The sequence below is a fragment of the Pelophylax lessonae genome (genome assembly GCF_965119305.1).
Source record: "Pelophylax lessonae genome assembly, chromosome: 10".
NCBI lineage: Eukaryota > Metazoa > Chordata > Amphibia > Anura > Ranidae > Pelophylax > Pelophylax lessonae.
Genome location: NC_138777.1, coordinates 173,121,248 through 173,134,658, shown reverse-complemented (window position 1 = coordinate 173,134,658; position 13,411 = coordinate 173,121,248). Strand labels below are relative to the sequence as shown.

At 41.4% G+C, this 13,411-nt stretch overlaps 1 protein-coding gene across 3 annotated transcripts in view; it reads right to left on the bottom strand.

Moving 5' to 3' along the window:
* MACROD1 (mono-ADP ribosylhydrolase 1) overlaps window positions 1-13,411 on the bottom strand; it is a 1,305,057-nt gene that overhangs the window by 12,457 nt on the left and 1,279,189 nt on the right. For 2 of the 3 annotated variants that reach the window (XM_082270231.1, XM_082270230.1), the window contains exon 10: window positions 7,796-7,826. The exons of the other annotated variant lie outside the window; for it this stretch is intronic. In XM_082270231.1, the coding sequence (XP_082126357.1) occupies window positions 7,822-7,826 (5 nt within the window). In that variant the 3' untranslated portion in view covers window positions 7,796-7,821. The remainder of the gene's footprint in view (window positions 1-7,795; window positions 7,827-13,411) is intronic. 3 annotated transcript variants of the gene reach the window in all.

The following is a 13,411-nucleotide window of genomic DNA, read 5'->3' as shown; positions in this document are numbered from 1 at the left end:
TCACTGCCTATTATGTTATGGTATGTTTGTATATTAAGAACAGTATACAGGTAAATATGAGGGATGATATTAATAATGGAGCTATGGACGAAGCAGAATCCCTATGGGTAGAGCTTCAAAGGGAAGGCACGGTGGGGAAGGTAATATTGGGCGTATGCTATAGGCCCCCCAACTAGAGGGAGGAGGGGGAGGTGGACCTCATGTTACAGATAGGATTGGCAGCAAGGATGGGAAATGTCATTATAATGGGGGACTTTAATTATCCTGATATAGACTGGGCAGAAGGAACCGCGCATTCAGCCAAGGCTAGGCAGTTCCTAAATGTTTTGCAGGACAATTTCATGGGTCAGATGGTGAATGCACCGACAAGAAACAATGCGGTACTTGACCTACTGATTACCAACAATACAGACCTGCTCACGGATATAGAAATACGGGACAACTTAGGGAACAGTGACCATAGGTCAATTGGTTTCAGTATTAATTACAGTAATAGGAAACACAAGGGTAATATAAGGACACTGAATTTCAAAAGAGCCAATTTCCCTAAACTGCGCTCGCTGCTAGAAAATATCAAATGGGATAGAACCCTGGGAACAAAGAACACGGAGGAAAAATGGGAGTGCTTCAAGAGCATACTTAACAAGGGGGTGGGCCAGTGCATTCCACAGGGAAATAAATTTAAAAGAGCAAAACTAAACCCTGGGTGGCTAAACTCCAACATAAAAATGTATATTAGAGCTAAAGAAAAGGCCTTCAAAAAATACAAGACTGAGGGGTCATTGGCAGCATTTAAGCACTACAAAGAGTGTAATAAGAAATGTAAAGATGAAATCAGGGCGGCTAAAATAGAACACGAGAGACATATAGCGGAGGAGAGTAAAAAGAACCCCAAGAAGTTCTTTAAGTATATAAACAGTAAGAAAGCGAGGCCAGAACACATTGGCCCCATAAAAGATGATAAAGGAAAAATGGCCACAGAGGACAGAGAAAAGGCGGAAGTGTTAAATAATTTCTTTTCTTCAGTCTTCACAAAGGAATCGGGGGGCTACACGAACCTTGCTTGTGAGGCCGAACTAAATAATACACCTCAGGAAGTGCCGCCATGGCTAACAGAGGATAGACTTAGAGCTAAACTAGAGAAACTTAACATAAATAAATCCCCGGGACCGGATGGCTTGCACCCAAGGGTTCTTAATGAGCTCAGCCAGGTGATTGCCAGACCATTATTCTTGATCTTTAAGGATAGTTTACAGACAGGTATGGTGCCAGCTGATTGGAAAAAAGCCAACGTGGTACCAATATTTAAAAAGGGGCCGAGATATATCCCGGGTAACTATAGGCCGGTCAGCCTAACATCAGTAGTCTGCAAAATTTTGGAGGGGATGATAAGGGACCACATACAAGACTTTAGTAATGAAAACGGTATTATAAGTAGTAATCAGCATGGATTCATGAAAAATCGTTCATGCCAAACCAATCTATTAACCTTCTACGATGAAGTGAGCTGCCACTTAGATAAAGGTAAGCCTGTGGATGTGGTGTATCTGGACTTTGCAAAGGCCTTTGACACCGTTCCCCACAAACGCTTACTGTACAAACTAAGGAAGGTAGGTATGGACCATAAGGTGAGTACCTGGATAGAGAACTGGCTCCAGGGGAGAGTCCAGAGGGTGGTGATTAATGGGGAGTACTCTGAGTGGGCGGGTGTGGAAAGTGGGGTCCCCCAGGGTTCTGTCCTGGGACCAATCCTGTTTAATTTATTCATAAATGATCTAGAGGAGGGGATATCTAGTACAATCTCAGTATTTGCAGATGATACTAAATTAGGCATGCCAATATCTTCTATGCAGGATGTGGAAATCTTGCAAGCAGACCTGAACAAAATAACGGGGTGGGCAACTACATGGCAGATGAGGTTTAATGTAGAAAAATGTAAAGTAATGCACTTGGGGGCCAGTAACCAGAAAGCAAGCTACTCACTAGGGGGGGAACCTCTGGGTGAGTCTCGGATGGAAAGGGACCTGGGGGTACTGGTAGACAACAGGCTTGGAAGTGGCATGCAATGCCAAGCCGCTGCAAGCAAAGCCAACAGAATACTGGGTTGTATAAAAAAGGGGATTCACTCCAGAAATAAAGAGATTATTCTTCCACTCTACAAAACTCTGGTCCGGCCACATCTGGAGTATGCTGTCCAGTTCTGGGCACCGGTCCTCAGGAAGGATGTGCTGGAACTGGAGAAAGTCCAGAGAAGGGCAACAAAAATAATTAGGGGAATGGAGGACATCAGCTATGAGGAAAGACTACAAGCACTGAACTTATTCTCTCTGGAGAAGAGACGATTGAGGGGGGATATGATATCAATGTACAAATACTGTACTGGCGACCCTAGCATAAGGAACAAACTATTCAGAGTAAGGGAATACAATAAGACACGTGGCCACTCACTAAAACTTGAGGAAAGGCGGTTTAACCTTAAAGTGCGTAAGGGGTTCTTCACTGTAAGAGTAGTAAGGATGTGGAATTCTCTTCCGCAAGCAGTCGTATCAGCGGGGAGCCTTGATAGTTTCAAAAAACTATTGGATGGACACCTTAAAGACCACAACATACAGGGGTATACAATGTACGGTTAGCAAACACACACACACATCATAGGTTGAACTGGATGGACTTGTGTCTTTTTTCAGCCTCACTAACTATGTAACTATGTAACTATGTAACTATTACTGTCACAAGGGATGTTTACATTCCTTGAGACAGCAATAAAAGTAATCACTTTTTTTTTTTTTTTTAAAGGAACAGTGAAAAAAATAAAAAATAAAATAAACTAAATAGAATTTTTTTTTTTTTTAAAGCGCCCCCGTCCCCGTGTGCTCGGAGAATGCATATATAAGTCGTGCCCGCAAATGTAAACGGTGTTCAAACCACACATGTGAGGTATCACTGCGATCGTCAGAGCAAGAGCAATAATTCTAGCAAAAGACCTCCTCTAAACATTTTTAAAGCATCGCCTATGGAGAGTTTTAAGTACCGTAGTTTGTCGCCATTAAGCCCCGGTTCACACTTGTGCGTGTGCGGGGTTCGCATGTAATGTCGGAGCGCACTGCTCCAACATTACATGCGATCGGCTGTGCGGTGCGAGTTTAGCCATACAAACTGTATGGCTAAATTCGCATCGCACCGGCAGCAAACACGCACAGGAGGCATTTTTGCAGCCGCATCAGGATCGGATCGCACAGCAGTTCACACTTGTGCGATCCGATCCTGTGCGAACTGCACGATCGCACTGCGATATGCGATCAAACTGGGGGTGTCGTTAAGATTACATTGACACCCCCAGCGGATCGCATATGGCAGTGTGAACTGCCGGGGGTGCGTGTGCGATGCGGGAACAGGCTGCGAGTTCGCAGCCTTCCTGCATCGCATCAGTGTGAACCGGACCTCAAAGAGTGTGTGCAATTTTAAACTGTAACATGTTAGGTATCTATTTACATGGCGTGACATCATCTTTCATAATATACATTAAAAATATACATATAAAAATTGGCCTAACTTTACTGTTTAGTTTTTTTAAATTCAGTGAAGTGCATTTTTTTTTCCAAAAAAACTGTGTTTGAAAGACCGCTGCGCAAATACCATGTGACATAAAATATTGCAAAAAAAGCCAATTTATTCTCCAGAGTTGTTCGAAAGACCGTTGTGCAAATACCGTGTGACATATGTAGCAGGTTTTCCAGGCCTGTGGCCTGATGTGGGTCTGCCATTGTTACTGGTTACCTCTCCAGCCCATGTGAGCTGCGACCCTGGGTGTGAGAACTGAGACATTGACAACTCCGGCATCTTTTTTTTGTGGTTTTATTGTAGATAAAGGGGATAGGAGAAGGGAATGAGTGGAATACTCCTTTAGGCTTAACTAGATACAGTTTGGGACTTTATCCGGAAAATGTCTGTTAACGCTGCCTTTACGCCAGCCAACGCTAGCCAGCGCTCACTGACGCTTAGAACACACTGTAACTTGACAAAAGTGCTGAATCCTCGACTCTAGATCCAGAAGACTCAGGACTGTGGAGCATAGAACTACTGACACTGCTGCAATGCAAAGTCTCTGGCCACTCTCTCCAGCCTGGCACTGGCTTGAGGTAGCTTGCTGTGAATAACTGTATAGCTGCAACTCTCAACTGGTACTCTGCACAATTCAGGGCCCAAACTGCAGGCGCCCAAGCTCTTCAGGGTCCACTGACTATGTACCCCCTTTACTACTTCAGGGTCCTCAATCTAGGTACCCCCTTTTCAGCTAGCTGGCACTGGATCCCAGAACCTCCTCTGGAGTGGTCTCCTCTAACACTTCAGGCAGACCCCCAGGGGCAATCCTCGGTACTCATGACCCGTGTAGGCTTTCCTGGGACTCAACCCCTCTCGCTCTCTGCTGGTTCTCGGCACACCGGATCCCCTCAGCTCAACTCAGCTCTCTCTCTAGATTCTCAGGCGACACGCCGAGACATCCACTTCCTCACACAGGAGGAGAGACAGCCATTGTCTCCCTCCTGGGACTCTGCTCCCGCCAAAGACACCGGGTCACGCACCTCCCCCAAACTTATACCCACTCCCAGAATCCTTTGCAGCATAATCTGCCTTCTGGGGTAGTTACAAGCTTGGATGTGTCCCCTGATTGGGCTTCCCACACTGCCCTATGAGAAGCCTCTCACAGGAGCCAGTGGGGATACTTCTCCCCTCAGCAGGCACATCTGGAAGCCCTGACACCCTAACTAAATAAATCACAGCCCTGCTGTTAGGCAGACAAGGCCCACTATACATTTACCTAGCACCTACCTGTAGGGTGCTACACATAAAACATTGCAAGAAACGCCATTTTATTCTCCAGAGTCTTTGCTAATATATATATATATATATATATATATATATACACACAATGTTTGTGGGTTCTAAGTAATCTACTAGCGAAAAATACTGATTTTAACTTGTAAACAACATGTGTCAGAATTAGGCTTGGTCCTTAAGTGGTTAAAGAGGAGAGACAGTATGGATGGAGGGGGAGATTAGGGTCTTTTTAATCAGAGATTATAATGGCACCTGCCCCCATGTACAAACAATGGAGAAAATTCTAGCAAGGGCATAGACCTGTCCCTAGGAAAGAGGTCAAGACTACGTCCCTACAAGAGGAAAAGGGGGTTTAAATGTGCCTCTACAAAAAGTCAAAGTATGCACATGTTCATGTCACATAACAACAGTACACAACTGTTAAAAAATTCATAAATCTTTATTTATACATGGTAAAAACAATAAGTATATCACTCTGATAGATTGAATAGTCAATACATAGTGACAGGATTGGTACAATTACAGATAAAAATGCTGGAGCTACGCGTTTCGCATTATGCGCTTCCTCAGGGTCCAGCAAGGGAAAGTATGTAAACAAAGATTCGGTCTTTAATAATCTAAAGGTACATAAAACAGTTATTAGATTTATAAATATACACATATGTCTATAACATTTTTATTGTCAATTTGTTATTTTCAGCTCTCAACTGTATATTGCTTACATTGTTATCTTAGCCTTGAACACATCAATTTTATTCGAATTATTTCAGAATTATATAGGTAAATCAAATATAGATTTCCCACAGATATAGCTGGTTAATGTATTGGTTCATATACTGTAGATTCATTTAGATAACAAAGAGAAAAAGAGAAACTTTTCTACTTATTTATCTCCTTATTCTTTGCTTATCAAAGAGTCAAGGGACTACATCCCACAACTAGAAAGAGAAAACAGGAAAGGGTAAGAGGAGGAGAAAAGAGAAAGGGGATAAATGTGAAGACAAAATGAAAAACTGGTGTACGTCTTTTATGACTCTTACACCACCTAACACTTAAACTTTATAGAACGAGTCTCTGGTAAGTGTCCACTCTTAATACTCAAACTACTATCCCCCTGACCAAAGCAATTAGATAAGGAGTAACCATATATATATATAAACTCGTCTTTTTCTTTTTGTTGATTTTAGGGGCTTTTGGCTCCCCCTTTCATACAACTTGATTTTAAATTAAACAAGTATACTCAACTCTATTCATTGTGACGTCTTAATTAGGGTAAGACAATCTAATGCCTTATTATGTCATATCTACATTCTATAATGTAGTGAATATAGCTTTTTATGTATGCCATTCATCTTTTGGTCTCCTCCATGCCTCCTTTGTGGATGGACTGTCTCTTGATCTATAGCATTCGGGGGAACTAGCCTATCCCTCTCATTGCCCCCCCTTTGGGCTATGTGGTGATTCACACTCTACATCATCTCCCTTTTTTTTTTTTTTTTTTTCATTTTGTCTTCACATTTATCCCCTTTCTCTTTTCTCCTCCTCTTACCCTTTCCTGTTTTCTCTTTCTAGTTGTGGGATGTAGTCCCTTGACTCTTTGATAAGCAAAGAATAAGGAGATAAATAAGTAGAAAAGTTTCTCTTTTTCTCTTTGTTATCTAAATGAATCTACAGTATATGAACCAATACATTAACCAGCTATATCTGTGGGAAATCTATATTTGATTTACCTATATAATTCTGAAATAATTCGAATAAAATTGATGTGTTCAAGGCTAAGATAACAATGTAAGCAATATACAGTTGAGAGCTGAAAATAACAAATTGACAATAAAAATGTTATAGACATATGTGTATATTTATAAATCTAATAACTGTTTTATGTACCTTTAGATTATTAAAGACAGAATCTTTGTTTACATACTTTCCCTTGCTGGACCCTGAGGAAGCGCATAATGCGAAACGCGTAGCTCCAGCATTTTTATCTGTAATTGTACCAATCCTGTCACTATGTATTGACTATTCAATCTATCAGAGTGATATACTTATTGTTTTTACCATGTATAAATAAAGATTTATGAATTTTTTAACAGTTGTGTACTGTTGTTATGTGACATGAACATGTGCATACTTTGACTTTTTGTAGAGGCACATTTAAACCCCCTTTTCCTCTTGTAGGGACGTATTCTTGACCTCTTTCCTAGGGACAGGTCTATGCCCTTGCTAGAATTTTCTCCATGGTTAAAGAGGAGCTTCAGACTCCTTCAGAAAAAATGAAAAGTCAGAAGCTACAAATACTGCCACTGAGAGCCTGAGCCGGCCGCTCCCCCCCCCCCCCCCACAGCCCAGCACTCCAGTGAGCAAGGAGGGGGCAGAGCAGACAGCAGTGACTGACAGTCAGTACCTCTCCGTTCAGGGAGCTGCAAGAACCGAGCGATCGGCGGTGTTAGATCGCTCAATTCTCAGTGTTAGAGCTGGCGGGGGACTGATGCTGCATCCACCTAGGTAAGTATGATTCTAAAAAAAAAAAAAAAAGCAAGTCCATACTTCTCTTTTAACTCTTATTTTCAAATGTTCTTATAGTCATTTTTGGAAAATGTTAGGGAATGTTACATTCGCTTGACGAAAGCCAAATAATAGAAAATTACATTACACACATATTCCAAACTTTATGGATATTATTTGAGACATGATGAGACATTCGTAAAGCACATTATTTATACATAGTTCCCTGAGTGTCACTGCATAAGGTTTACAATAAAGAGCCAAACGTATAAAGCAATTAGTATGCGTGTAGAACTGGACATTGCAATGTACTAATCTACTGTATTAATGAACACATTCATATTACAAATGTGAGTACATGTAAGGTAAAAATAGTAAACACCATTAGTCTGCAGGCACTTAGCACACACTAGCAGGTTAGATGTCTCAGACTTTCACACGATGATCTTACCCTGAAGACTGACGAAGGCTTCTGTTTTATGCTGGAAAAGCACATAGAGCTGTAATCTGAGCAAATCGATTAACCTGTCTCATATCCACATTATTTGTCTCTAGATACTAGTAGATTTTCCTGAAACCTGACATATGCATCACTTGATAACAGAATCATGAATATAACCAGCAGCTGCTTGAATCATACAGATATGAGAGGCGTACTTAACCCAGAGTGAGTTCAGCTGCCTATCTGACTTCTCTTAGTAATTGGGTAATTCATATTTTTCTATGTAAACATCTATCAATGATAATTTGTAAGTTTTCATGATGTTCTTATGACTCTGCCCCTGGGCGCCTTTTACTTCTCATTAGGAATAGTTTTTGTTATCTAGAATGCTTGGACTATTTTCCACATATACAGATTTTTTGAAACACAATTACTAATGCTTCATTACATATTGATTTTGATTGTATTGCATAGTTACATTGGTCTAGCTTGGACCAATGTACCTGTATATATACATATGCCATGCCTATGGGATCCCTGCGGAAGCTGGAAATCACTGTAGTAATTGCAGGTACTACTACTATAGTGATTTCCACTGACTTCCAGGTCCTGCCCTGAATGGCTGCCCTGCTGCATAGCAACCACAGAGGGTTTCTCGCTTGGCACTATCGCCATTTACAGAACACCTTCCAATTTTCTCAAGCTGTTCTTTGATTGGTTGAGGTGGAGATTTTGTGACATCACAACCCTGCATCCCCACCCCACATCAAATCAGAAAATGCAAGGTGTTCTGTGAATAGTACCCATGCCGGGCAGGGGACCCCCTGTGGATAATATGCAGCAGGGCTAGTAGCACAGCACTAGACCTGGAAGACAGTGGCTATCAGCGTAGTGGCTGTGCAGTGATTTCCAGCTTACATAGGGATACCACAGGATGGAACAAGCATACTTACATTTGTCCAAGCTGGACCAATGTAACCACGCAAAAAACTTGTTGGTGTGCTGACGACATATTTCATCCATGTTGTGTGCTGTGACCAGTCAGGACTTGTTGCAGAACCCTTTTAATCACATGGTCGATTACAGTATGGTGTGCAAGGGAAATATTTCAACATACCGTACTTGTAACTGATGTCTTCAGTTTACATGATTAAAGAAGAATTCCAGGTATGGATATTTTATACATACCAAAAAAATATATATAGCAATATATATGTAAAATCGGTGCTAAAATGACACAGGTAACAATAATTACAAAGTGATAAGATAATAGTGCATAAAATTCAGTGCAAATAAGTGAACGGATAAACCATAAATTGCACAGATAATAAAGAATAAAATTAAAGTGACTACTGCTCCAAAAATCTCACATTTCACCATTACCCTTGATAAAGTCCTGTGACTGGAGTGACGCAACGCATCGGGAGGTACCAGGTGACGTCACTTCCGGTCTACGCCTGGAAGCAGCCAATTTTTGCAAGTGGTGACACTGCAAAAATTGGCTGCTTTTTAGCTTCATTGCAAAGTTCTCTATATCATTTATCTACTCTCCTATTGGTTAGCGCATTGGTTTATTACCCTTATTTTATACATAGTTACATTGGTCTAGCTTGGATCAATGTAACTATGCATATACTGCCTGGCTGATGCGTGTGGAATCTGGAAATCGCTGAGGCAGACATCACTACTCCAGTGATCTCCGCTGGCTTCCAGGTCCAATGCTTAGCAGCTGCCCTGCTGCACAGGAGGTTGGAAGCTTAGCACGGTCACCATTCAGAGCATGTCTTGCATTTGAATTAATGCAAAGCATTTTCTGATTGGACGAGGTGGAGAACGTGACTTCACCTCCCCACCTCTCTCCACCTCATTCAATCAGGATACAGAAAATGAAAAGCATTCTCTGAATGCCACTTGTGCTGAGTTGCCAAATTCTTGTGTTCACAATGCAGCAGGACAGTGGCTCAGCCTGGGGCCCGGACACAAGCAGAGATCACTGGAGTAGTGGTGACTGGTGTTCCATGGGCCGGGGGGGGGGGCAGACGGACCACACCATACCCCCCTCGGACCACACCAGCCCACACACCAAACCCCCCCTGGTTGCCGGCTCACTCACCCTGGACATGTGGAGGGCAGGCGGCGGCGGCTTCACTCTTCAGTCTCCTTCGTCTCCTCCCTCCTCCTCAATGGCATGGCTTCTCCTTTCGGCCAATCGGGAAACGGGTCTCAGGAGAATCCATGTGACAATAGGGAATATTCAGTCGCTATTGTCACACAACTGGGTGGGATCAGGGCGCAGTGCTCTGCGCCCCGAGCCCAGCCTTTTTTTAAAGCCTATTAGAGCCTCTGGCTCTAATCGCATGCTTCAAAAAAAACAAAAAACATTGGAATCCATGCATTCGGCACCCTGCATGTAGATTAGGGGGCCGGACGCATGGATGGGGGGGGGGGCCGGCGCCCCTGCGACCCCAGTGGACGGGCCACCACTGCAGGTATGGTATATACACAGTTACATTGGTCCAAAATGGACCAATGTAACTATGTAAAAATAAATCCATACCAGGAATTCATCTTTAAAGCATTTCTAAAATACCTGAATTTGGTTTACAATTAAATTTGAGTTTTATCCTATCACTTGGCCTGCTTTTCTCCAATATATTCATAGTAAAGGCTTATATACTTCCTTATACAAGGCCAATTCCTAACCCGCTCATTAATTCAGCATCTTATTTAGGACTGAACCTTTTAAAAGCTGCTATTTCCCTGAAGTCTATATAAAGCCGCCCACAGCAGACTAAACTGAAAAGTCAAATTCAAGAGAAGCTGGCACTCCCAGCAGCAGTTTGGTTGATATACTTTCTTATTTATTATTAAAATGAAAACTGTACTTTCTATTTGTGTGAATGAAGGATTGAATGCGGTGCAGACTTTTGGTTTTAAAATACATAGATGTTTATTTCTTAAGGATTGTTTCCGCCTTGTATTAGAATTATTCGGATCCCACTTTTTTTTTACATTTGGAAAAACAAATAAAGAACCATTCACTACAATATACTGTATAAAATAAATATATTTAGAAGTACCAGACTAGTACCAGTTATCCTCTTGCCGACCGCCCACCATAGTATTACTGCAGCAGGGCGGCTCAGCTGCGCAAAATCACGTAGTACTACGTGAATTCGTGCACGAGGTTTCGGCAGCGCGCACGCGCCGCTGGAGCCGCGCTCCCGCTGTGTTTAGACACAGCGGGAGGCGGGCCGCAGGAGGAACGGCGGCGATTGCCGCTGCCCTCCCGCGATCGTCAGGGAAACTGACCGAAGACCCGCCTGCTTATGTAAACAAAGCAAGCGGATCTTCTGTCAGACAGGCAGGGAGAGATCAGAAGTTTCAGCTAAGCTGAAACCGCAATCTCTCTGTGCCTGTCACAGAACCCCCCCACACAGTGAGCAAGCACTTCAGGCATACATTTAACCCCTTTGATCACCCCCAGCATTAACCCTTCCCTACCAGTGTAATTTATACAGTAACAGTACATAATATTTAGCACTGATTACTGTATTAATGTCACTGGTCCCCAAAAAGTGTCAAAAGGTCAGTTAGGGGTCCGATCTGTCCGCCGAAATGTTGCAGTCCTGATCGCTGCCATTACTGATAAAAAATAAATAAATAAATAAAAAGTCCAAAAATCTATCCCATAGTTTGTAAACGCTATAACTTTTGCACAAACCAATTAAAATACGCTTTTTGGGATTTTTTTTTTACCACAAATATGTAGCAGACCACAAATTGGCCTAAACTGATAAAAAAATTTGATTTTTAGATTTTTTTTATTGGGAATGTTTTATAGCAGTAAGTAAAAATATGGTGTTTTTTTCAAAATTGTCGCTATTTTTTTTGTTTATAGCGCAACATCTAAAAACCGCAGAGGTGATCAAATACCACCAAAATAAAGCTCTATTTGTAAGCTCTAACGAGCAGGGCCCTTTGATTCCTACTGTATTAAAGTGTATTGTATTTGTACTGTCTACCCTCAAGTTGTAAAGCGCTGCGTAAACTGTCGGCGCTATATAAATCCAATATAATAATTTGTGGGGAAAAAATGGACATCATTTGTATTTGGGTACAGCGTCGCATGACCGCACAATTTTTAGTTAAAGTAACGCAGTGCCGAATTGCACAAAATATCCTGGTCATTAAAGGGGTAAAACCTTCCGGGGCTGAAGTGGTTAACAGACTCTTGCATGCATTAACATGCAGCGCTCAGATGAGAATTGTAGTGAAGTTCTACAGATGGAGTGGGAGTCATTGCAGCAACAAGTCCCAGAAATCCCCAGAATCACTGCGTAGTCCCACAGCACCCCAAGTCCTTTGATCTAGCTAACATCTCTAAGCATGGATTGCAGCTGTCCTTCCTCTTGCCTGTGAATTATGTTTTCTCTATCGCAGTGAAGACTTCATTATTCTTTTATGGAGTGATTATCTAAACCAATCGTGGGCATCCAACGTCCCTGCAGCTGCTGCAGACTTTTAAGTTTCAGCACGCACTGACTACCAGGAGCCGACGGGGCATACTAGGATATGTATGTCCTGAAATGAAGGGGGGTGAATGTTGCCCATGGCTAAATAAACACTTAACTGCAATCCATATTTATATTTTATTACACAACGTCACCATCACTCATTTCCTGAACTCTTTTTATGCATTTTCTCACTAGCAACCCTGTGATCATGCTACGTGTAAAGTAAATGTAAGCCCTAACTAGATGACATATTATGACACTATTTATCATAATACACAATTGCCATGTTTTTTCTTTTGTAAAATACTGTTTTGACTCTTTTTAATCTTTTTTTTTCTTTTTTTTTTCATCCCACTACTGCTGATTTCCTCCAGCCTCCTTTAGCCACCTCCTGTCTACATGATTTTCTCATATGGCGAGATTGTCCTTCTGTTGAAACCAAATCCCTCTTTTTAGTCTGACGTACAGATTTTTATGAAATTTTACTATTGAAATAGCAAAAGTGTTATTCTGAGCTGAGCTAAAACCTCCATTATTTTGCTTAATTATTGAATTCTATTTTAACCACTTGACCTCTGGAAGATTGACCCCCTTCCTGACCAGGCCAATTTCCGCGATATGAAAATTGCGCAGTCGTGCCACACCGTACCCAAATAAAATCTAGGTCCTATTTTTCCCATAAATAGAGCTTTCTTTTCGTGGTATTTGATCACCTCTCTGGTTTTTATTTTTTGTGCTATAAACAAAAAACGAACGTCAATGTTTAAATTAAAACAATATTTTTTACTTTCTGCTCTAAAACCAATAAAAAAATCTAAAATATGACATTTCTTCATCAATTTAGACCCATATATATTCTGCTACATATTTTTTCTAAACAAATCCAAATAGGGATATATTAATAGGTTTGCACAAAAGTTATAGTGTCTACAATTGGACAATGGGATATTTCTATTTATTTATTTGATTTACTAGTAATAGTAGCAGTAGAAGAGGACTACGATATTGCGACAGACAAATGGGAAACCATAACTTTTGACACTTTTTGGGGACCAGTGACATTATTAAAGTGATCAGTGCTAAAAATAGGCAATGTCACTGTACTAAT